Source organism: Erithacus rubecula (genome assembly GCF_903797595.1).
Source record: "Erithacus rubecula genome assembly, chromosome: 17".
NCBI lineage: Eukaryota > Metazoa > Chordata > Aves > Passeriformes > Muscicapidae > Erithacus > Erithacus rubecula.
Genome location: NC_136669.1, coordinates 13,619,055 through 13,644,424, shown reverse-complemented (window position 1 = coordinate 13,644,424; position 25,370 = coordinate 13,619,055). Strand labels below are relative to the sequence as shown.

The 25,370-nt window shown below is 43.9% G+C and overlaps 1 protein-coding gene across 3 annotated transcripts in view; it reads left to right on the top strand.

Annotated features, from left to right (window-relative positions):
• CLUAP1 (clusterin associated protein 1) overlaps nt 1-25,370 on the top strand; it is a 56,024-nt gene that overhangs the window by 5,153 nt on the left and 25,501 nt on the right. For all 3 annotated transcript variants that reach the window (XM_079321115.1, XM_079321113.1, XM_079321114.1), the window contains exons 4-8: nt 1,292-1,471; nt 2,532-2,627; nt 11,797-11,880; nt 13,410-13,543; nt 14,826-14,967. In XM_079321115.1, coding sequence (XP_079177241.1) covers nt 1,292-1,471; nt 2,532-2,627; nt 11,797-11,880; nt 13,410-13,543; nt 14,826-14,967 — 636 coding nt within the window. The remainder of the gene's footprint in view (nt 1-1,291; nt 1,472-2,531; nt 2,628-11,796; nt 11,881-13,409; nt 13,544-14,825; nt 14,968-25,370) is intronic.

The following is a 25,370-nucleotide window of genomic DNA, read 5'->3' as shown; positions in this document are numbered from 1 at the left end:
GGTGATCAATTTTTTATTTTTTTTTTTTGCTTCCTTATTTAGTTATGCCATCACAAAAACTCCCTCAAAATTTAATCTGAAATTTGTGGTTGTGGCTATTCATTTATAATATAAATTTACCAGGAATTTCAAGAACAACATTTTTGACCTTTCTCTGACAGATAGTAATTTCCCCCTTTATTATTTTGAAGCACAAAAAGATAATATTAGAATTTTTTTTTCCTTATTATTCGGTCTGTACTTTTCAGGGATGGGAGGCAAGGGAATAAAATCACTAATATCATAGCAGGGGAAAAATTGAGAGAAACAATAAAACATTTGGAAGGTGCTGCTGGAAGAGAAGACAGTTAAATTAGGATAACTGCATTATTCTTGCAACTCATTAAGGGTGAAATTTACCTCTCTGCAGCATCATCACAAGACCTGGGCAGCACTTACTTTCCACTTAAACTTAATTTGAATTTAAGTGGTGCACAGGGGTTTTTGCTGATCTGTATTCAGGGAAGAAATAATGATCGTTTGAGGGATTTTCTGCAAATGTTCTGACATGTAGAAAGTGCACAGCTTTTAGAAAAATTTCTACTAGAAATATCAGTATTATGATGAGGCAAACGGTGTCCAAACAGAATTATTCTGTACAGCAGAGCCTGGTGCCCCCAAAAAGAGCTCTGAGTGCAGATAATGGAGGGTTTTTGTAACAGTGGTGATGTTTTGCACCACTTCATTAGGGCTTTGTCTCAGTCTCTTCTGCCTTCACTCAGAGCCAGGATTAACAAATACATGAAGGAAATTGATTCTCTCATATTTGGGCTTGGTTGGTTATTAAATCTTATCAAAAGTACAGAAAGTTCAGCAGCACTTCCAGCTACCTGCCAGAAGTGAGCAAAAAGGAGATGGATCCAGCTGCTACAAGGTCTCTTAAAGCTAAATAATCCAATAAAATATCTATATTGTACTTTTAACCCAGTAACTCAATTCTCATAACTCTCAGTACAACACTAACTGTCCAACCAAAAACTACTACCTAAAACCATAAAAACCCCACCCAAAATCTTCTATCTTGTCCCATACCTATTACTATAAAACCCTCCAATTTAACACCCTTCACCATATAAAAGCACACACTTCTATTTAACTACACACTTGAATTTTAGCTTCAAATTTAAAAGCTATCTCCAAAACCAAATAAAAAATAATATTCTCCAAAAAATCAACACCGAAAACCTCAAGTTTCTGAAATCCAACAGATTTGGTTCTTTGTGACTGCTGAATTCCTTCTTTCTTACCCAAGGCCACCAAGGCTCACATCAAGCTGAACACAAAGAAGCTGTACCAGGCTGATGGATATGCTGTGAAGGAGCTGCTGAAGGTCACCTCGGTGCTTTATGGGGCCATGAGCACCCAGGGAGGGGAGCCTGCACACCTCCCCGAGGAGGACAGCACCAAGTTCAAGTTTGATCTGGGCTCTAAGGTAAGCACAACTGGCACTCTTGTGTTCACTTGGGGAAAACTCATCTGTTTTCTAGCTGGAATTTAAGTGGAGAATGTTCTGGCAAGGCAGTAAGCAGGGTTTTAAGTCAGGCTTTCAGTAGGTGGGGTTCTGTGACTGTGATTTGTTTTCATCTCTGAATTCTTAACCAGAAGCATAATACAAGGCAACAGTGGCACAAAATTGGTTGTCTTTGTATTGAAATGCTGGTGACACTATAGTAGGCTAGAATAAAGAGTATTTTCTACCTACTAAACTTTTGCCACAAGAGGAGCTTGAAAATACTGACTGAAAGTTGATTTTCAACCCATTTGCATTGAATGAAAGGGAGATCTTCCTGTAATCCTTAGAGACATCAAAGCTGTTCAAGCCCTTAAAATAAAAGCCATCTCTAGATACTCTAAAAGCACCTTCTCTAAGTATTAAAAAATCAAAAAAACCAATAACCCAGCACTTTGCTAAATAGAGGAATTTCTGGTACTACTTCTGTGGAAGATGTTCCTGCCCATGGTAGGGGTGGGACTGGGTGGGCTTTAGGTCTCTTCCCACACAAACCATTCTATGATTCTCTGTTCCTGTTATTTTTGAGATAAATGGCAGACCCACAAGTGGTTCTTCTGTGTGTAAGTCTGATGTGTCTCTCTGAAAAAATAACAAAGAACCACTTGGTGGATGCTCATTACTTATATTGCAGTCTGGTCCTATTCCTTTAGGTATATGAAGTTTTTACATCTGCTCATAAAAAAGGTTTCCCTTTGTCCTGGGCAGCACCAGCAACTGGCTGAGCCACAATTCTGAGGAGATTTGTGGGTCTTTTTTTCCCTTGGCCTAAAATATTTGGGGTTTCACTCAGAAACCTGTACCTGATGGGGCTTCACCTGGGCTGGTTCAAAGCCAAAACTCTGTCCACTCTGATTCTAGTGCACAACCTCTGGCAGAGTTTTGACCTCCTGTGCAATTTTGACATCAAAATGAGAAATACCATGGATATTTGTGATGTTGGGGATTCTCCTGCTATTCAGTGCTGTTGCTGTGTTCCCAGATTGCTGACTTGAAGGCATCCAGACAGCTTGCTTCTGAAATTACCTCCAAAGGAGCAGTCCTGTATGACTTACTTGGCAAAGAGGTGGAACTGAGGGTAAGTACACGTGGAAAAACTTGTGTTCACTGAGTGCCACAAAGGAAAAAAGGGAAAAAAGTCTCAGTTCTTATTAATGTCTGCATCTGGCTTGAATATTCTGTGAGTTTGAAGGAATGGGCCTGACAGTTTGCATTTCCTTCCTGTCCTGTTCATGGCTGGACTGCAGGCAGCCTGAGAGAACAGCTTGGCATTTTCTCTTCAGCAGAAAACTGAAACACTCTATCTTTGCAAATACATGTGCAGGCTGTAGTGGTGGGGATGGATATTCTAACACATAAATGATGCATGCTGTTAGTTTTCCAAGGGCAAGGCTCATTATTTCTGTGGCAGGAGCTGGAGGCATGACAGCCTGCAGGGTACATATTCTTCAGCTTAGCTGGAGAAGTAAAGAAGGAAAATCAAAAGCTGTTGTATGAAGTCATGCCCACTGCCAGAAAGTCTTATTTTTGCCATTATTTTCTTCAGTTCCTTTATCTGCAATGCTGGAGGTTTCATTTTCTGGAAAGGGACTTTAAAAGGAGGGTGTTGGAAATGTTCAGATGTCTGAGCTGTAGGGAGTGCACCCTTAAGAGCTGTAAACTCTGAGCATCCACAATTAATGCTCCCAGGTGCTTGTTTGATGGAGTACAGGTGTTTCAAAGGGTGGCTGGTACCCTGGGAAGTTCCTCCATGGAACACTGCCTTTCCTGCTGGATCCATACATCACTGTGGTGTGCAGGGTGTTAATATTTTAAATGAAAGGGAGAAGTGATAATCCAGTTTAATGCAACATGCACCAGTGTCACAGAACTGTTAATCAGTTACTTCTCCTCTTGCACTCTGCCTAATTTCTTGGCTTTGAAGGAGTTTTCACACAGCTGCTGTGTGATGTGTTAATATTTGCTTTAGTGGAGCATTTGACCCTTTTGCTCTGAGTGGTGCATCCCTGTAACTCTGCTAAAAGTCAAATACAGATCAGTTCAGGCATTTTTAAAAGTACTCAAGCATTGTTTTGAATTGGGTGTTGTTTAGTCACTTGAAATCAAGGCTTTTAGGATCTTGAGTTCAGAACTGGGCCCTGGAAAAGGGCCAGGCACAAGTGCAGGGTGCTGAAAAGGGAAGAGATGAGAAAGTGCTTCAGTGCAGCCACTTCTCAGTGGGGCCATTAACTCTGGAGTGGGAGCCTTCTTAGAGGTGCCATTTCTAAAAGGATGGGATTTCTTAGAGCAGTGAGCACGTGTGGCTGAGTACACAAGATGGGGCCAGCTAATCCTGTCCAGGGGCACAGGTTGTGTTTTGCACAAAGGCTTGGCAGGTGGAACTTGCTGTCCTGGGAAAGGTGATGTTCTGTGCCATTAGCTCTGAGTGCAATTGCCTGAAGGCAGCAGGTGACAGTGACAGCATAGGGACAGCCTCCAGAGAGATGCAGAAGAGGCTTTTGAGCTCTGTTCCTTATGATCTGGGGCTGGTTCCAAGGTTTTTCAGTGGTTTGTTAAAGCTGAAGGACCCATTTTTGGAACATGCAAACTTGAGACTTGAGCGTGTAGCAAAGCAAACAGGTTTCAGGTTAAAAGTCAGGAGGTTGCAGGAACCAGTTTTGCAGTGGAATTTGTAATTTTAAATTATGAATAAAATTTAAATTTAAATAATCCCACTCTGCCTTTCACTTGGAAGTATGAAATTTGTCCATCACAGGAGAGGATTAGAGCCAAATGCTGCTGGGTTTTTCCATCTCTGTTGGGTCTGAATTTCTTGTCAGTGCTGAGGGAAGTCAGGAATTGCCCTTTTTCATCTGCCACATCCTCCCTGGCTCTGTCACAGGGAGATATTCAGGAGACCTCAGGAATGGCAACCCTTCCCACCCCATTCCAGGCAGGGAACAAGTTCATTCTGGCTTTGGCTGGAGAGTAGAGCTTTGCTGGTAGACACTAAATTAGTTGCCATTAAACCAAGATTGCTTTTATTGCTTTTTAATGTGCGATTATTGATTTCCATTGGTTATTTTCTTCTGGCAGTGCCTGGCTAATTAATGCTCACACTAAGTGGCACTGCCAGAGGGTTTGTGCTGTTGAAGGGCAGGGGATCAGTGTGGTTTAGTTTTTTATTCCATTTTACTCTCCTGAAACCTGTTGCATCTGCTAAAATTTATCAACAGTTGTCATAGTGTTTAAAGCAATTTGAAAACATGGGAGTTTTATGTTCCCTGACCCTCTTTTCTCTTTTTTTTCCTATCCATTCATTTCCAAATATTTTAATAAAAGCTCTTCCTACCTAAGCTTCAACAGGCTGATGATAAATCTTATTTCTATCCTAAGTGAAGATGCCTTCATTTTCCAAGAACTATAAAGGAAATGCCAGCATTTGGCACTAATGGGTTGACTAGATCTGTTTTCATAGTCTGAGCAGCTTTTGGGGAAAGATCATTGGAGAAAAGTGAAGTAGAACTCATTATTTTGTTTGGAAATGTTGACTCTAATTTGCTCCACAGCCTTTACCTTCTCTGTTGGAGTCTTTTTGTACATAATTTGTATGGAAACTGTAGAAAAACTTCATACATTAGATAAATTTTATTGTACCAAGTCATGAAACACTTTTTAAAATAAATTACTTACTGAATGAAAACAAATTTCAGCTAGAGAAGATTTTAGAGGAATATTCTGCTAGATTTATTGGAGGCAGAGAGAGCTGTAAATGTATGTACATATTTTTGGGGAAGAGTTGAAGTGTGATTTCTTGGAAGTGTGGTTCTGTGCCTTTCTGAAGCCTTTGCAAATACCTTATTTCCTGACAGAATATACAGTTCCTGGTATATTTAAACTGCTTCCCAAGTTAATCTGTAATGCTGAAAAAGAATTTTTAATTAACAACAGAGGAAGAAACAAAATCTACAGGGTGTGCTGAATTCATGGTGTTGTTAAATTATGTGAGAGAAAAAATCCCAAACAACCCCCAAAGCTGTATTGTCAGATGAAAATCCCAAATATAATTACTGAGTTCCATGGAAGCTCTGCTGCTTCTGTGGATGAGCACAGTGCAGGTTATTGGTGTCCTGTGGCAGTGCTGGAGACAGAATTTTTATTTTAAAACACATTTAAGCATTACATTTAGAAGGTAATTTGCAGCTTCCAGTCTTGCTGGTCCAATCTTGGAGCACAGAAATTGCAGTTGGGATTTGTAGAGTTTAGTGGAGCTGATGAATGAGCTTGGTACCCCACAGTGAGATCCCTAAATGAAAAGCCAATTCCATGCAAAATTCATGCATGGAGAAATACATCTTCATCTTTATGAAGTGCCAGGGGCACTTTCTCTGCATTTCATTGCTATGTCACTTTAATTTTCAGAATATTTACAGTTTCCTTTGGAAGAGTAACCAGGCTCTGTTGAGTTCTGGTTTTCTTTTTTTTTTTTTTTGTGTGGGGAAGGTGGGGTTGATTTGGATTTGAGATGAGGATGAGAGATTTTGTTTGGATTTCTTTCTCTGTCTTCCTACACAGTACTAAATGAATGGAGCAAAGGAGTTGAAAATACCAGGCTGTGATTAAGGCTGTCAAACCCCAAATCAAGAAAAGTAGCAAGAGAATGAATGTCAGCACTCAGGCAAAATGCAGCACTGCTTCCCTAAGCATCCCCTTTTCTGGGATCTACACAGCTGCCAGTCTGTACATGGAAAAATATGTAGGAAAAGCCAGTGGTGCTCTGTATCCTAAAAACATGGCAAGGTGGGGGAAATGGCCACATTAACCTTTGGGGGAAGGGAGGGATGATGAGCTGGTCCAAATCATTCTTCAGCTCAAAATCAAGCAGTAATGAGACTTTCAAGGGCAGTTGTCCTCAGTTGAGGAAGGGCTCTCTTGAATTATCCTACAATAGAAATCCAAAAGGAAAAATCCCTGGCTGTTTATAACTCTGAGTGCCTCCCACTCTGCTTCTGCCAGAGATCCTGGGCCACACTAGCAGGAGCCTGTCAGGAAACTGCCCTGCTCAGACTTGCTGAATTATTTGACATGGGTAGATAACAGAGCAAAAAAAATTCCTAGAGAAAACTGTGCTGCTGGCAGGCAGAAAGATTTCTGACCTTATCAGGCTTGTTTACATTTTATTTACCTCTTCATTAGCTGGAAGGCCTATAAAAATAAAGAAAAATGAAAATAATATTTTCTTTTAAGGCTTTTAGCTTGTGCTGAAGATGGACAATGCAGTAGGTTTGTTTTCTAATGCTTCTCTTGGCACTTTGCCCATCAGTGTCCTTGAACAAAGTGTTTATTCCCTGTATCTGCTCCTGTAAATAGAGGATTTGCTGAATTTGGTAGATTAAAGCTTTTAACAGCCACATGAAATGTTTGCCACTCTGTGGAGGTTAAATTCTGGAGTGATCCCAGGGCACTGCTCCCTGTTATTGTTATGGATGCCCACAGCACCAGCTTGTTCTCAAACTGATGGGAGTCACTGAGAGTCTCATTACCAACTCAGCTGGGAGAGGCTGGAATGAAACTCTGCAGAGTTCAGAGCCAGCTGTGGAGCTGAGGCAGAGGTAATTCAGCACAAAGCCTTGCACCTAAGGACATCTCACTTGGATCTCTTGATTGCCAGCTTTTGGATTCAAGAGCCCTTCCTCCTTTCCTTCCCCCTCCTGCTGCTGCTGCTCAGAGGGAGATGTGATTTCAGAGCTGGCTGCATCACTCCCTGCTCTTTGGAATTTAACTGCAAAAATCATTTTATTGGGAATGTTGGAAGCATTTTTCCGCCTGCCAAATGTTACTTCTGGATACAAGACACTGCCTAGGGGAGGCTGATAAATTAATTTCTCTCATTTCCTGGCCTTTGGTTACAGAACTGCCACACATAGAACTTTTCTTGTGGAAATTTGTAACTTGAAATTGCCAGAACTCTGGAGAATTACTTGGTTTGCTTCAGTTTTTTTTTTTTAATGGTCTTGCTTCTAACCCAAGCCTCACCTGTCACTTTGAGGAAGAGAGCAAATTGGGAAGCCAGAATTAGCCCTTGCACGTGGGATCCAGTGTTGAATCAATATTAGATTGCTTTAACCAGAACTGCAGTTGTGTGCATGTATTTACTGTCAGAAATTATTTTGTATGACCTTCTCAGGAGTACTGAGCTTGAATAAATGTCATCAACTGCAAACTAGTGGTTGGCACACATCTCCTGGCAATTTTGGGGACCAGTTATGTCCAGTGCAAGGTGTCCCTGCCCATGGCAGGGAGTTGGAATGAGGTGAGCTTTCAGGTCTCTTCCAACCCTGCCCTTTTTTCCTTTGTAAACCAGCCAGCCAGGCCCATGCAAGGCCATTTCTAGCTGATTGTATTTGGAATTTCACTCACAGGCTTAGCTTCTGCTCTGGAACAAGAGGTTCTTTGTCATCTTCCCACAGTCTGGAGGAGACATCCCAGGCCATCTCCTGGCCAAGGAGCCATGAAATGACTCCCTGTAGCCTTGAGGACTTATCCAGGCTTTACCAAGTGCAGTCTGTCCTCAAACCTTGCACAAAGTAAATGAAAGGTGAGGATTCTGAGGGTTTGGAAGGATCACAGGAGGCACATCCTGGGGTTTGTGAGCTGAGGGTGAATCAGTGGCATCAACTCCAGAGCCAGAAGAAGGATGCACCTGGTGAGGGAGGGGACAGAGCAGTGTAAATTCATCCCTGTCAGAAAGCTTTAAACTTCTTTCCTGCCTCAGCAGAACCACATGCAGGTTACTTCTGATTCTTTTTGATCCATTGAATTTTTTTTAATTTTTAGTTTTCCAGTTGCTTCTCTCCCCCAGACCTCCTTGTGACATGCTGGGATAACTGAAGGTTTGGGGCACTGATTGTGGCTCTGCATTACTGAGTAGGGAGATGTCTTTGGAAACTGCTGAGATGTGCATGAAACCAAGCATCATGGTCTGGAAGCAACAAAATTCTCAATTAGCATGAGTTCAATGTCTTCAGGAGGAAAATGGGCTGTTGGGAAGGGTCAGATTCCTTCAGAAGGATTAATGTCCCTCATGAACCTTCCCTGTTGTTGTATAACAGTGCCAAATCATCCCTCCCCTGGATTGGCCAGATGTGTTCCCAGCATGTGTGAGTGAACTCCCTGAGAAACAAACTCCTGAAGGAGTGAGGAGTGCACAAACTTCTGTGTGCATCAGGCTTAAAACTCCTGGGAAACAAAGATTTAACCTGTGGTTGAAAACTCAGAAAAAGAATCATGGAATGGCTGGGGTTGGAAACACCTCAAAGATCACCCAGTTCCACCCCTGCCATGGACAGGGACACCTCCACTATCCCAGGTTCTCCAAGCCCCATCCAGCCTGGCACTTTCAGGGATGTGGCAGCCACAGCAAGAGAAGTGTGTTAAGAAAAAAGCTGTAATTTCTGTTCCTTACCATAATAAAGGTGTTTAGAAACCTCTGCTAGACCTTGAGCACATCAGAACATGTTATTACACCACATTCATCATCAGTGACTTCAGTGCTGGTCATGCCTAATTACTTGCCTTGGTTCCTTCCTGCAGTCTGGAGGAGGAGTGCATCCATTTTTCCATATATCAGCCACACTGGAAGCTGCTTTATCAGCTTTTGGTCCATAAAAATGGAAATCCATTACCAGCTGAAAATGCTTCCCTGGGCATATTTGCAGAATGGATTTTGCAATAGTGGCTGTTCATAGTTAATTGGGAATTAAGCTCCTGGGGAGACATTCCCAATAAGGGAAGTGGTAGATGCATTTGCAAAGGGTCCTTCTTGAAAAGAGATATTAAAGATAAAACTTTCCTCTCTGTCAGTGTTCATAGGGTAACAGGGAGTGACCCAGTGACTGTTACCCAGGGAAGCTGTGGCAAACATGCACAAAAAATATCAGTGGTTTTGATAGACTCAACATTTATGTTTTCCATTATATTTCCACTATATGTTACTATTACATAATAATTACATAATATTACATAATAATTAATATCTTTTCCACTTAGACTGGTTACTCCAGAGAGTCAGAGTTGGGTGAGGGGCACTGTTGTGACAGTGAGGTTACTCTGCCCATTCCAAGGCAGAGTTTTAGGGATGAGCTGTGTGTACAGAGGATTCTCCTCTCCATCTCTTGAGGTGTGTGGGGTTAATTGCCCTGGCCTTCTCCTTTTCCAGTCTAACCCTGATTCCACAGTCTGAAAACACAAATTCCAGCCTTTCCACTGCTCTGCATTTCCCTGACAGATTTTTCCAGGCAGGTGTGGCTGTAGGACTGAACCTTGTTGTACAAAACAATGTGGATTTCTGTGGAAGACAGTGGTGTGTACATGAAACTTCAGGGCTGTTAGAGGGAATACAGAAAAAGGAAAGACATTCAACTTGCATAAATTATTCCACCTAAAAGGGCAGATCCTCAGAAATTCTTCAAACCCTTCATCTCCTTGCCCTGCCCCAGTGCAGTGCCTTGTGAATATTCTGGGGTGTTTCACCAGGTTGCTGCAGGGGAGTTGGTGATGGAGTTTTTTATGGTTACAGGCTGCAGTGCTTGCTCTTCCTTTGACCTCTTTGCAAGTGGAAAGGACAATAATTCCAATTCCTCTGCTATTTTGTTTGAATTGTGTTGGCTCTGTGGCACAGACCCTCTGAGCCCAGTGCAGTTGGCAGAGCAGTGTCTGCACTAAGCTGGGCCTGGCAAAGGCCTCACAAATGAACAGGGATTTTGCTAATCCTAACAAAGGCTTACAAATAAACAGCAATTTTGCTGAGCTTCTGAAATGCTAAATGTTCCCTGAATGACAACTGAATTACATTATTCTTCCCCACCCTCCTCCAAAAACATTTACCTGTGGAATTATTTGGGAATTTGTATTGCGCAGATGTTTTTTATTTCTGCTCAAATGAACTTTCTGCTTTGGAGTTTGTTTTTCTCTGTGGACAGAGGGATGTTCATGAGCACTTCAGGCACTGTGAGCAGTCACTGCCACCAGCAGATGTAACTCCTGTCACTCTCCCCAACAAAATGTTTGTTCTCCTTCTTTTGTCATGCCAGGAAAATGAGCCTTTGTGCAGCATGTGCTGGGATTGCTCAGAGACCTGATCCACCAGAGGAATAAGCACATAAAGCTGCTTTTATTTTTTTGCTGGATGAACTCCCAGGTTGGGTTCACCCTGCAGTTCCCTGGACTGGAGCTGGTGGGAAGGGAGCAGGCTCTGCTGGAGCTGAGCTGTGCAATCTGGAGAGTCTGGCATCTTAGCAAAGTTGTTGGATCTGCTGCCAGAATTCCTCCTGTAGTGGGCTGGATACAGCCTGTGGCAAAGTGTACAAAGCATTTTTATGTTCTTAATCAAATATTTTCTAGAGAGATGCTTTCTCCATCTTTATCCACCTGTTACCAAGTGTTCTGCCAATATAAGGTTGCTTTAGGGACATGGAGCTGCAATTCCCTCTCTTCCCTTCCAGTGCCAAGCAAGTAATCCAAAGTTTTTATGTAATGACCAGATCAGTGTTTAAGGCATCAATTAGACAAGTGCACACCCAAACCTATATGTCCCCAAAACATCTGAGAGGGGAGGTTTTTTAATCCTTTGGGATCTAAATAAGGATCACTGTGGGGTTTTTGAGGAGTCTCAGAAGCAGAGATGCCCATACATCTGCAACATGCCATTTTCACATGGACCATGGAATGTCCTGGCTGGGAAGGACCCACAGGGATCACTCAGTACAGGACACCCCACAATCCCAGCCTGAGCATTGTCCAGAGGCTCCTGGAGCTCTGGCAGGGTCAGTGCTCAGTGTCCACCTGCCTGGCACAGTTTGGTGGCTTTGCAGTCCTTATAACTCCACTTTTGGGACACTGTGCTCCTCTACCTGCACTGGTGTTTTCATGGGTTGTGTTGTACAGGTGATGGAATCTTCTGTGCCCTGCTCCACATGTAAAATCAGAGCAGTTGCCAAAAATGTGCCTTCAAGAACACCTGCAGTCAGGCTCAGCACTCACTTCATTTGGAGAAGATGCCTAGATTGCTCCCTCCTGCTAATCTCAACTCATTTAATTTTTCATCATCTCCTGGTCTCTAAATAATCTCAACCTTGGTGAATAAACACTAAATCCTACCCCATTTATTATGTAGATGATCCTATCATTGTTGCTTGATCACCCTCACTTCTGCATTAATTGGTTCCTTTGTGTAGTGTTTAAATATATTGGTTCATTTTATTTCATAGGAAGCAAGGACAGAATCTATTGCCAGACCTCTGGAGATAAATGAGGCTGAGAAGGTGATGAAAATTGCCATTAACAGTGTTCTGGTAAGCAAAATATTGTTTGTTTGATTGTAAAATTGTAATTTTTCTGTTGCTAGAAGAAATTAGCTGTTTTTATCAACAGCCTGGGGTAAAGAGGGCCAAAGCCATCACCTGCAGCTGCATTTGATGCATCTAAGAGCTGCTCTTAGCCCCTCATGAAGAAAAACACATCCTAGTCATATTTCCTGCCTCTTTTAGGAGCTTCACCCCAAAAGCTCTACAGGAGGGATAAAAATTGCCAAAATCAGCACAGAAATCTACACCCTCTGCCCTGTCTGAGCCCTGTGACCTCTGCAGAGTCAGGGCTGCTAGTAGTGACCTGGGTAACTCCAGAAGTTCTGGTGCCTCTGGGGTTGGGATCTGGGCTCTGGAAGGACAGCTGAGCTGGCCAAGGGCTGAGTGAGGAGAGCTGGCACTGTGCTGATGAGGATCCTGCCAGGGCATCCCTTTGCTGCTTGGTGTGAAGGACTTTGGGTCTGTCTGCACTTCCCAGCACTGTCCTTGCTCCAGTTCTGAATTTCTGAACCTTCAGCTGCACTGTGTGAGGAGGGAGGTTAATTAAATTCTTATCATTTATTTCACTGCAAACTGTATCCAGTCCAAGGGTTTGGCTACAAGAGTGGAGCTCCAGGATAATCAAGAGAGATTCCAGGCAATCTTCCCTTGTGTGAATCCCAAATGTTGTTAATGTGCATTTCTTACTCCAGCTGTAGAGCTGATGAACTGAGAGCTGCATGAGAGAGGGATTGGCTTCCTGGCAAACAGCAGTGGCACACACTCAGCTCATTAATCCTGGCCCAGTTCATGGAATGACCTGTTGGAGCTGAGCAGCACCAGCACTCACTGCTGGAATTCCAGCAGTGGAATCCTACCCCTCTGTCTCTCCCTCAAGGGATGCTCATGGTTTCTTGAGCCTGAGCACATGGATGTACTCAGCTCATTTGAATAAACTGTAATATTGCCACTTCCCCTCCTGCTTCCTGTAGCACATGTTAAAATGTTCTAAGATGCTTCCCAGATTTTGAAAAAAAAGGATAAAGCAAAACTTAGGAAAGGGTGAAGATACTCAGATATAGGAAGTTCTTTATAAAACTAACTTGTATCTTGAAGAGAGAGAAAAAATTATGGAAGCTTAAAATTCCCTAAAATAGTACCAAGAAACAAATGCATTTCTTATCTGTTTATTCAGAGAGAAACATGGAATCACTAAGACTGGAAACAACCTGAATGATTCCATTAAGATGAAATCCAAAAAGACCTTAATGATACCAAAAGATGGGCTTCTTTCTGCCTTCTACTGCTTCTTCAGTGAGAAGGAAAACTAAAGTTACAGCTTCTTTAAAAATGTTGGCCAAAAATCAGGTATTTTACATTTTTAAATGTACAGTTAGTTCATTATCCTGGCCACAAAGAACTTTTGAATCTCCATTGTCTATAAACACAGATGAGATTATCCAGAGCAATGTTCAGCATCAGAAAGATAAATTTAATTATCACAATGCCAGCCGTGGTTCACCATCCTTCTCTTTCAGGAAGAAGTCCAAAAGACTAAAGACATGATGAATAATGTGGCCTTGGATGAAGCCAGTTTGGAAGCCAAGATTGAAAAACGAAAACTGGAACTGGAGAGAAGCCAGAAGAGGCTGCAGACTCTGCAGAGTGTTCGGTAAAGATCATGAACTGATTATCTGCTGCAGGGGGGAGTGAACATAAAGGATGGAACTGGAGCAAACAATCCCTCTGTTCCCAGAGGCATTAAAAAAATTCATTCTGCAGCCCTTGTTGGGATCAGATGCTCTGGGCACTGAGTCTGCCAGAAGATTTGTAGAATCACAGAACCCCAGACTGGTTTGGGTGGGAAAGGACTTTAAAGCCCATCTCATTCTATCCCCTGCCATGGGCAGGGACACTTTCCACTATCCCAGGTTGCTCCAAGCCCCATCTAACCTGTCCCTGGACACTTCCAGGGATCCAGGGACAGCCACAGCTTCTCTGGGCACCCCTGGGCACCCTCCCAGGGAACAGTTTCTTCTCAATATCCATTCTAAATGTCTCCTCCTTCAGTTTGAACCCATTGCTCCTTGTCCTCTCACTGCAGTTCCCAATGAGTCCCTCCCCCTTCTTGTAAGCTCCTTTGGATACTGGAGTGTTCAGGTTCACAGTTTGGGTTGAATTCTGGCCCTTAATTACCCTGCAGGTTTATACAATCTGCAATCTGACCTAATATAAAACAAAGAGGAAATATTGGACAAGGGAGTGGTGGAAGGAATGACCTGGATTCACATCCCCATTTTATCAGCACCACTCTGTGGGTTGGGTGTGAAGCTCTGAGCAGCAGCAGTGATTTTTGGGGTGCCTCAGTCTCCTCTCGGGGATAATTACATCATCACTTCATCATACTCCTTAATTAAACCAAGTAATGACCCAGGACACTTTTGTAGCAAGTAAGTCCCCAGCAAAGTAGATGATTTGCCAGCCATGCTACACACTATCTTTGTACAGTTATGGAACATCAGGAAGATTAATCCAACATTGCCTTCTGAGGGGGTCAAAATGCTGCCCTTGTGCCTGTATGAAAGGAAAATGGAGTTGTACACATCTCTCTTTGCTTTATGTAATTCCCAGGATTGTTTAGTGAGGGGCTTTGTCTTGAGCTTTTATTCTCTGAAGTGTGAAACCTTAAAAACAAGGGGTTTTTTTTGTTTAGCAGACATGGAAGAGCAGCTGCAAAACCAAAATTGCATTTCAGAGTTCTGTGTGTACAGAGCAATATTTGTAACTAGAGTCACAGAATGGCTTGGGTTGGAAGAGACCTTAAAGCTCATCTCATTCCAAGCCCTGCCATGGGATATCTTCCACTGTCCCCATAAAACCTGGCCTTGAGCACTTCCAGGGCCACAGCTTCTCTGGGCAGATTTAACTGATTTCTCTGTGCTTGCTCTCCCCAGCCCTGCTTTCATGGATGAGTATGAGAAGATTGAGGAGCAGCTGCAGAAGCAGTACAGCACTTACCTAGAAAAGTTCAGAAATCTGACCTACATGGAGCAGCTCCTGGATGATCACCGACGGGCAGAGCAGGAGATGTTTGAGGTAGGACAGTTTGGAGTGCTCAGCAGGACTGTGCAGCCTGCAGGTCTTGTCCTTACAACAGAAAATGTTTTAATCCCCTTTTAATCCAAAGCAGCACATCAGGAGTTGATGGAGTGAGTTGCAGGTGAGGGACAGTCCAGTGACTGTGGCTGCTCCTGGCCAAGCACAGCAGCTCAGCTGCATTATGTCAGTTAATGGAGTTAAACCAGTCATGGCTCTTGCCAGTCTCTGCCCCCCTGACTCATTTTCAGCTGCTGGGTTTTGTTCATGAAGAATGTTTTCACAATTTCTGATCCTCCTTTTGCTGCATACAATGGATGTGTTTACTTCTAGTATCTGCTGATGTGTTAAGGGTTCCTTAGCACAGAGCTCTTCAGTCTCCTCAGAGTATCACTGGAAACAGCCAAGTGCATCAGTGAGGAGATTAGATGTGCTGGGATCTTCCCCCTCACAGACTTCAGTTTTGTTAGGCACAATTCTGCTTTCTCTTGACTGGCTCAGTTGTGTCAGTTCAGTGTGATTCTCCTCATGGGTAATCTGCATCCTGTGGCCTGTTTTGCTCCAGATTTTCTTTGGGTGTTCACTGCAGTGCTTTCAGACAGCCTTTCCTTCAGCTTCCAGCAGCTTCTTGTTTTGTTGTTGTCCTTCTCTCAGTCATTACCCACTCTGTCTTCTGTTCTTCATTGAAAACATGTTTGAGTGAACCCTCTCCTGGGATATAAGTGCTGCTGAGTGTGCTGCACCTGGAATTACAGAATCACAGCATCCATGGGGGTGGAAAAGATCTCTGGGACTGTCGAGTCCAGCCCAGGACCCATCCCCACCTTGTCAGCAGCCCAGAGCCCTGAGTGCCACATCCAGGCTTTCCCTCAACACCTCCAGGAACGGGGATTCTGCCACTCCCTGGGTACCCCTTCCATTGTTTGACAGCCCTTTCCATGAGGAAATTCCTCCTGATGTCCAACCCAGACCTCCCCTGGCATAACTTGAGGCCATTCCCTATTGTCCTGTCCCTGTTCCCTGGAGCAGAGCTGACCTCTACCTGGCTGTCCCCTCCTGTCAGGGAGTTGTGCAGAGCAGAAGGTTCCCCCTGAGCCTCCTTCTCTCCAGGCTGAGCCCCTTTCCCAGCTCCCACAGGAATTCTCCAGACCCTTCTCCAATTCCCTTCCCTGGACACGCTCCAGCCCCTCAATGTCCTTTCTATTGTGAGTGGCCCACAACTGGACACAGCACTCGAGCCTCATCAGTGCAGCCAATTAACCCATTAATCAATTAATCAATGCTTCCTCATTCCACCACCACCTTTTGGACACAGGGAAAGCCATGCTGTTGAGAGTTCTTAAGTATTTTGCTGCATTATTTGCTTGAGGGAAGAAATACATTTTCAAAGCAAACGTGGGCATTTGGCAACTTGTTAATCCCTATGAACCACCTTCCCATCAAGCCCCTCTTTTCACAAGCACTGTCTGTAGAAGTTTTTTCACCTTTTATCTGAAGTCAGTTCTATCTCTCTGTTTCAGTTCTTCACCATATTCTTGCCCCTCTCAAAAAAATTAAATCATAATCTTGAAGTGAAGCCTAAAATCTGATTTATCCCTTCTGTTGAAATGCCACTGAGACTTCACAGCCAAAGGAGAAATGCTTTGAACTGAGCTACCTGAAACTGTTTATGAATTCAAGTGCAGAACTTTGTTAATGAGTTGGTGCTCAGCTCTTCGGGGGATTTTTGTTAAAAGATAATAAGAGCAAGAAAAAGCCTTGTCCCTCACGGCTGTGTCGTGATTAGAATATGGAGAGAACACTTTATTTTCCTTTTTTCTCCTTTCTCTGAGACTCCTGGGATCCTACCCATATGGTTTGGCTTGTGGTTTCCTAGGATAAGCAGGGAACAATGCTTCAGCCTAGTGCAGAATTAAAGGGTATAAAAACTGGGGACAAAAAGATGTTGTTTTGCTTTGCACATTTCTTATCAGTTGTACCTAAAAATACTTGGAGCATGCAAAGGATGAGACTGTGACCATCTCTTTGTGGGCAGGTGAACAGTGACTCAGGCAGCCATGAGTGCTTTGCTGCAGCAGCTGTTGCTTTGGTAGAAGAAGAGGGGTGTGTGTATCTCTTCCAGCCAAATATTCAGAAGTGCTGGAGTCCAAACTGGGATTTGTAGTCATTATGAGATGTCAGTCCTCAAAATCAAACTCCAGGACATGGGGACTGAAAGAGGGTGAAGAATTTCATCTGGAAAAGAGAAGGCTCTGGGGAAACTGTAGAGCAGCCTCCAGTGCCTGAAGGGGCTCCAGGAGAGCTGGAGAGGGACTGGGGACAAGGGATGGAGGGACAGGACACAGGGAATGGCTCCCACTGCCAGAGGGCAGGGATGGATGGGGTATTGGGCAGGAATTATTCCCTGGGAAGGTGGGCAGGCCCTGGCACAGGGTGCCCAGAACAGCTGGGGCTGCCCCTGGATCCCTGGCAGTGCCCAGGGCCAGGCTGGATGGGGCTGGAGCAGCCTGGGACAGTGGGAGGTGTCCCTGCCCATGGCAGGGGTGGGATGGGATGAGCTTTAAGTTTCCTTCCAACCCAAACCATTCCATGATTCTAATCTGGGTCCCAACTAAACCAAGAGACTTGCTGGTGCACCCCTACTCCAAACCAGTGAGGGGATGCACTGTTTAATCCATTTTGGGTTAATTTCTGGCTAGCCTGGAACACAAGGATGTGTCTGTGACTTCTTTCAGTCTTGATCTGGTTTTCAGGTGGTCTTTCCACACTTTGGCTACTTCATGGTGAAGCAAAACTGTGGGTTATTACATACTCTTAAAAAAGAGAACAGTTTGTTCCAAAAATGCTTTGCATGTTGTCCTACAGTTTATAATCTTGTGTCATTTTCAGCATCAACAGACAAAAAAAAAATAACAAGGATAATTACATTTAATCTATTTTAAAACACACTTACTCCAGCTGTCAGAAACACTGAAAATTATGTTGATTTTTTTCCCCCAACCCTGATTTGTCTTTTGTTCCACCAAACAAATCTTAATTAACTTCTGCAGTAGCAGCATGAGGCAATTTTTTTATCATTGCTGTGTATTGGCTAAAGGGCTTGCCAGCAAAAAGCATCAGCAGTGTAATTAGATTAATCCAGCACTCCCTGTGCTGTTCTGAACTCTGCTTCCTGGGCCCCTCTCCTTGATTTAGTCCACGATTTTAGGAGGTTTTGTTCTGATTCTGTTACTGAATAATGAGCCAGATCTGTGCTGCAGTTGGACTCAGAGTGGTTGAGTATCCACAGCCACCAACCTGGGCCAGCTCCTAATTAGCAAAGTGATTTAAAGATCTTAATGAAGTGACACTGAGCAGTTGAGGCACTCCAGCCCCTCCAGAGCTGGTGGTTGTGTACATTTTTGAGGTGTTTTTTCCATGCTGTGAGTGTCCAGCCCCTGGTGGGGGTAGCTCCTGGTGTTGTCCTGAGCCTCCTGCTCCTTTGGCTGCCTGTGTCAGTCCCAGGGAGCAGTGGCTGCAGTGTGATCAGTGGGATCCTGCCAGGCACTGGGCTGACAAATCTGTGTTGGAAGAACTGACAGGCTGGTGTTGAGTCTGAGCCCAGCTCTTAATTGGAGATGAAGCAGCTCCTGCTGAGCACCTGCCTGTGTGATGTGGCAGCCTGTTGAAATATATGAAAAATATGAAATTATTTGGCCATTATCATGTGGAGAAGGCAGAAGTCCACCCATGACTTGTCTTTAGAGTGAGTTTCTCACACTTATTGACAACTGTCATGCATTACTGACTCATGGATCTGAGGAATTTCAACAAGGCCCTTTTGTCTTTGCAGTTTCCTTCCCCTTCTTTACCTCTTTTATTCTCCTTCTGTTCCTTTGTCCTTTTCATGGAATTAATCCATCTTCCTGCAGTTCTGTGCCAAGGCAGGGATTTATGAGCCATGCCTCCTCAAAGATTGGGTCTTATTTTTCTGCTTTGTAAAAAGATTCAGTGCAGTTAATTCATTTTTGCCCTGTTTCTGAGATGGAATAGTTTCGGGTGTTTAGACACAGAAGCTATTACCACTTTAGCTGTTCTAAAAAACCCAATTTTCAGGGGTTTTTCAGATTTGGGGGTTGAAATTCTCTCTGGATTATAAATGAATGCCTCTCTTTTAAAGGACAGCACAGACTAATACAGTTCAAAAAAGTGGTTTTGGAATTAGCTTATGTAATGCCAGAATAACTTGGCAATTTCCTTCAGCATTTGCCTTTTCCCTGGGGAAAATGTGCTTATTCTTTCTTGTGCTTCTCAGAGGACACCCCAGAAGTACTTTCCTCTCCAGCTGCTTTCTCCTAAGGTATTTTCAGACTGTTTTTATGCTGTTAGTGTGTAATCTCAGCTGAGGAGTGCCATGAAGTGGTGGACACAGGGATGAGGATGTTCTTAGGCACTCAGTCTATCTTCGGTTTGGGATTGCTTAAACTGCTTTTCTTTCCATCATTATGAGGTTTCCAAGGCCATGTAGAGATAGAACAAGAGAGAATGGTTTTAAACTGAAGGAGAGGTTTGGATAGAATATTGGGAAGGAATTGTTCCCTGGGAGGGTGGGCAGGCCCTGGCACAGGGTGCCCAGAGCAGCTGTGGCTGCCCCTGGATCCCTGGCAGTGCCCAAGGCCAGGCTGGATGGGGCTGGAGCAGCCTGGGATGGTGGAAGGTGTCCCTGCCCATGGCAGGGGCTGGAATGGGATGAGCTTTGAGGTCCCTTCCAACCCAAACCATTCCATGACTGATTCTATGGATTCTCATTAAATAGTCCTTCATGATTAATCATGCAATTCCAAAGGAATAGATTGTGTTGTGACTTAGCCTTTGCAATCCACCCTCCCTAAATAAAATCTCTTTTTCATTAAGCTCTTTTTTTAATCAGAGCTTCTGAATATGCACATAATAAATAGGGATATCTGAGTTCTGCTCTACTCTAAGGTACCCCTTGGTTCTGTGCTTTTTGCAGTGAACTATCCCTCTTGTAGCCAGCACAGGGGTAACATGAGAAGCAGCTGGTTACAGCTTTTAATCTTCTAACTAATGTGCATCTGAGTTATGACTGCTTTAAACATTTTACAGGTGCCAGGAGAGTACTCCTGGTCCAGCATTGCTGAATTGTGTGAAGTATCAGTTGTGAAAGTAAGCACAGGCTGCTGAATTGTTGGTTGCTTCTATTTTGGCCTTTAGTTCAGTGTACAAGGGTGACAGCAGTGGTGCACTGAGACACAGAAACCAGTGGGGAAATGTGGGAAAAATCAGAGCAGGGGGAAGGGAATGCACAGAAGGAGAACGGGCAGTGGAGCGTAGGAGAGAAGGACAAAAGAAATTATTGGCTGAGAAATGATGATCACAGAAAGGAGAAGCTGGAGATAGAAGGTGGGAGGGTGTGTGGAGAGTGCTTCAGGGATGATGAAAAGGTTCTGTGTGCATTCATTGCACTGAAATAAAATTCTGCAGTCCTCTGCCAATACCATGGCAACTGCCCTGAGACAGGTCATGCCTGCCTGCTCCTGGAGCACTGTTGATATCCTCTCCCATTAAAGCTGAGGGAGAATTTCTTGGGAAATGCAAACTATTGATTTCAGTTCAACTATCTCAGTCAGATCAACTCAGTGCTCAAAGTTCTGTATTCTCATAGGGATTTTCTGGATATCTGGTGTGCCAGCTGGGTGACAAATGTGCCTTAGGATCCCAGATTTGGGGCCATTTGACTCACAGCTTCAAGTTCTTTGTGTCTGACACACTCCAGAGCTCATTTCATCACAGAGCTAGAGATCAAACAAGAAATTACCGAATCCCAAATCACTTACAGGCTTTTCTGAGCAATGGAAAAATTAATATTCTCCCTCCAGCAGCCCCTGAAGGGTAAAGAGGTTCCTTGTGCCTCAGGGCTTGGTGCTGTGCTTGGACAAGAACCCCCTGTAAAGGTTGCTCAGTCTGGTTCTTTCTTGCTGCTGTTATAAATTTGTGCACTACTCTGCACTTGGGGAAGGAGCACAGAGAGGATCTGCTGAGTTTTGCAGCCAGGGTGAGTTTGTCATGACAGCAGCTGTTTCTGTAAAGGGTGAGATGTAACAGCTCTCCCTGTCAGCATGGAATGGAAATCTGTGGATGGCTGTCACAAAGAGAAATCAGAACTATCTGATCTCAAATAAATTCAGTCCTTAACTTGTCTCTCTGAATTTTATTGTGCAGTGGCTCCAGTGGGGAAGAAGCAATGCATGAGAACAATCTCTAGTGCATTCCAAAGTGCTGCTTTGTAGGTTTTACATCTTTATCCAGCTTAATTTGGGAAGAAGATGAATAAGTGTGTGGTTCATATAATGCTCTTCCCTGCCTTCCCTGCATTATCCTTTTGAATATTCACAAAGACTTTAGATGTCTGAAATTTGTAACAGAAATCACTTGAAATTCACTCAGAAAAGGAGACAATCAGATTACTTGAAACAACACTAATCAAGAAGATCAATTTCTATTTTTCCCCAGAGATCAGCTTTTAAATCACTGGGAAACATTTAAACAGGTGATTGAAATAAAAAGCTAAAATAACTCTTAATTTGGGCCTGATGTTTGGTGCTTTGCACCAAATGACGTTAGTAGGTAGTGTTAAAATGATCTATAGGAAATTGAGGAGCTTGTGCTCTGCTGCAGGTACTTAGTGGGGAAAAGGAGCTGTGAGAATGGCATTTGGATTTGCATAAACATGCATAATCTCATCAGGTGCAAAACAGTGGGGTCTGAGTTTTAAATAGGAAAATAATTCTCAGTTTTCTGGCCATGTGAGAGCAGTTCCTGGTTGAGTTGTGTGAGATGTGAAAGTGGAACACTGTGCACATGTGAAAGGTGCTCTCTGACACAGATGTCCTTGGCATGGGCTGGCAGGGGCAGCCACTGCCCTGGGCAGTCCCTGCCTTCTCCTCCCAGAAGATTCTGATGTTGGGATAACCCATGAGCCCTACTCTGCATTTCAGCAGCTTTGCAGCAGGGTCAAACACCAGGACCAAGGAATCTCAGGACAAACTGCACACCTTTCTGCCTGGGGACTGGGATCATATGTATTAGCTGGAAATCCAGTTCCATTCACATTTGGACTTAGCTTGAACATGATGCAGTTCCAAAATCAATGGAAGCCTCCATTGTAGGACACTACATTGTGAGACTCTCCTGTTTTTATTTAATTTGCTGACCTGGAGAGCTGTGAGTCTGAGTCTCCTCCTCAGGCTTTGTTCTATCTGTGAGGAAGAACCTGCCCTGTTAAGCAGAGTCTGAGTCCCCTTGTTGGTGACCACCTTCTGCTGGGAAACTTCAGAGAGTGCATCCTGCATCTCAATTCCTGAAACAGCTCCAGTTTCTTAATCCATGGAGTAAACTGGAGTGGAGCTCTCCTGTGTCCCTGCTATTCTGTGGAGAAGAGCAGAGCTATGGGAGCCAGAGAAGCAGGATGTGAAAGCTGAAACCTGCTGGTGTTATCCATTGCTGGTTGCCCAGAAATTATTTACCTGCTCTTTTGTGTTAAAGAATCTCAGTCTGATGCATGAACAGTCCTAGAAACAGTGCTTGTCACTCCCTTGCTGAAGAGCTTTGTCTGCATTATTACTCACCTGCACTTCCTTCTTCTCCAACCCACCACAAAGTTTGAAAATAGTTTTATTCCAGTCATTTTAGGAGTAGGTAGAGCATTGTATTGTCCTGGGGAGCAGGAAGTAGGAGTGCAAGTATTTTCAGGCTGGAGAAATGGTAAAAAAACAGGTCTATAATTCCTGTGCTTGGGCTATGACAAGAATTAGAGAGAGGCTTGATGGTGCTGCCACTTCATTTGGGTGGGAGATCAGGAATAAACTGAAGTGTGCTGTCAGCCCCTTCAACCTCTGCTGTGAGAAATGGGGGCTGTATTGAGCTAATTGATCTCAAAAGGCAGCAGAGTCCATTATCAGTTCCTGGAACCCTCAAGTTCACCAACAACAGCTGTCCTTTAATATGGTAAACACTCTCCTTGAAAAGTGTGAGTAATCCTGACCCCCTTGGAACACCTGGGCTTTGTGCCAGAGGCAGAGGATAATTCAGGAGTTTGAGTCTGGTAGGGATGAGGCAGTGACTGCTGTGTGGTGCTGAGCAAGACACTGCTGTGCCTCCTAACTTCTAATCAGTGTTAATTTGGATGATGATTTCTTCAGGCACTGCAAACTGACCCCAGGCTTACACTGCAGAATTGTACATGGATTCAAATAAATTACACATTCAAACAGAATCACTTGTAAGCTCACTACAATAAATATGTAATCCATGAAGGGAATGTGCAGTGAGCTGTTATTGAGTCATTAGAATTCATCCCTTCCACAAAAGCAAATAGGAGAAAGTGGAGAGTTGTCATTAGGAGAAATTTGCATTGTATGTAATGCTGAATACATCTGATCCACAGGATGAAGTCCATCCTCTGTCATGTTATTTTAGGTAGTAGTGAGCTTGTCTGTGTTATTGCTGACCTGAAGCTTTTGTATGAAAGCATTTTGCCTGGAAAATTCTGGGCAGAAAATGTTAGTCTAGATCTCTTTTTTAACTTCTTTCCTCGGTCCTGTTTAGATTCCTGTCAGTGCTGGCAGAAGATTTAAAGGCCTGTGCCCTGCACTGGTCTCATGCAGCCTCTCCAGTGCCTTCCCAATCCTTGTCTCCTGTGTCTGCACAATCCTCCTGAGCTGTGCCCTGCATGGACAGTCACACAGATCATCAGCAGAGAGCCCAGTGCTGTTCCCTTGGATGTTCTGCTCCCTTGGCTCTGACCTGTGGTTCCTGGATGGATCAGGAGTATTTCTGACATCACAGAATGCTTTGGGTTGGGAGGGACCTTAAAGCTAATCCAGGGCTGTGGGCACGGACACCTCCACCAGCCCAGGGTGCTCCAACCCCCTCCAACCTGGCCTTGAAACCAGCACAGCAGTGCAGAGAAGTATTTAAAGTGGGAAGTTTTGAGCTGGGCTTTGTTAGTTGTCTTTTGGGGTTTTTTAAATCAAACCACTCCAGAATCATGCCAGGAGGAGAATTACTCATTTACTGTGTGAGGATATGAGGGGAGAGCTTAGAGAAAGGCCAGGAGAGTTCACACAGAGCATGAGCAGGGCACCCAGGTCAGCAAACACATCCCACAGGGTGAGAACAAACAATTGCCAAGCTGCCATTCCTCACACTGAGTAATCCCCTCCTGCTGAGTTCCCAGAGGGAAGGTGTTGATGTCCAGTTTGGAGAGTGCTGATCCCTTCCAACTCCACCTCTGGGTATTGCAGTGCTGGGGCTGGATGAAGTCAGGCCTTGCCAGGTAATTATGGGAGCTTTAGGAAGAAGTGTGTGATAAATGTTTGACCAATCTGATTTAAAAATAGTTGCTGTGGGTTCACTGTCTGGCTCTGTGCAGCCTGAGCTGGTGTCATTGAGAGCTGCATTGGTGTAAATCAGCCAGAACTCCCATCTTTTCCTGCCTCTGCCTTCTGCTGCTCATGTGACCCCATGTGGAGACACCTTTCCCACACATCCCTGATGTGTGAAGTCTTCCTAAAGACTTTCCCCCGAAACAAAGTTATCATAGCTGGCTTTAGGACAAAGGGAAATGGCCTCAAGCTGTGCCAGGGGAGGTTCAGGTTGGATATCAGGGAAAATCCCTTCACAGACAGCATTGGGACATCCCATGCTAGGGTCACCATCCTTGGAAGCATTCAGAAAACAAGTGGATATGGCAATTGGGGACATGGTTAACAAAAAAACCCCTTGATCTCAAATAAGATTTCCAATCTTAATGATTTTATGAAAACCCATGCTGGGTTTTTCTACTCTGATAGCTTTCCTTGATGAAACATTGCCCTCACACCAGAAAACATCTGTGCTTTCCCCCTAATTTTCTTGATGGCATTAAAGACTCTCCGTTAATTAACACGTTTGTCCTTGAAAAAAGAAACCTTTCAAGAAACTTCTGAGGTGTTTTTGTGACTCCTCTTGATGAAAGTGCCCTTCAGTAGTGATCTAACAGGTCTAATTATTTTGATAAATGTGAGTGCTAGAGCTGGTGTGCCAGAATTTATTAGGAGCCACCATATTTCTGTAGTGCCTGTGAGATCACAGCTGTGCACACTGATTCCTCCTGGTTTGGTTCCTACAATGGGTGTACTTGTGTTCAGTCACATGAGATGGGATCCCACTTGTTTTACCTTCACAAAGAACATTCCAGAGCTTGTTCACAGTGCACTGTTTGTCAGAATCATCATCACCATCACATCATTCCCTGCCAGACCTCATTCAAAATCTTCTCATAGCTGAGCAAGCCTGATGCTGAAGGTTCTTCTGCCCCACTGCTTCAGGTGGATCTTGTCTCTGTCCCACCATTCCTCAAC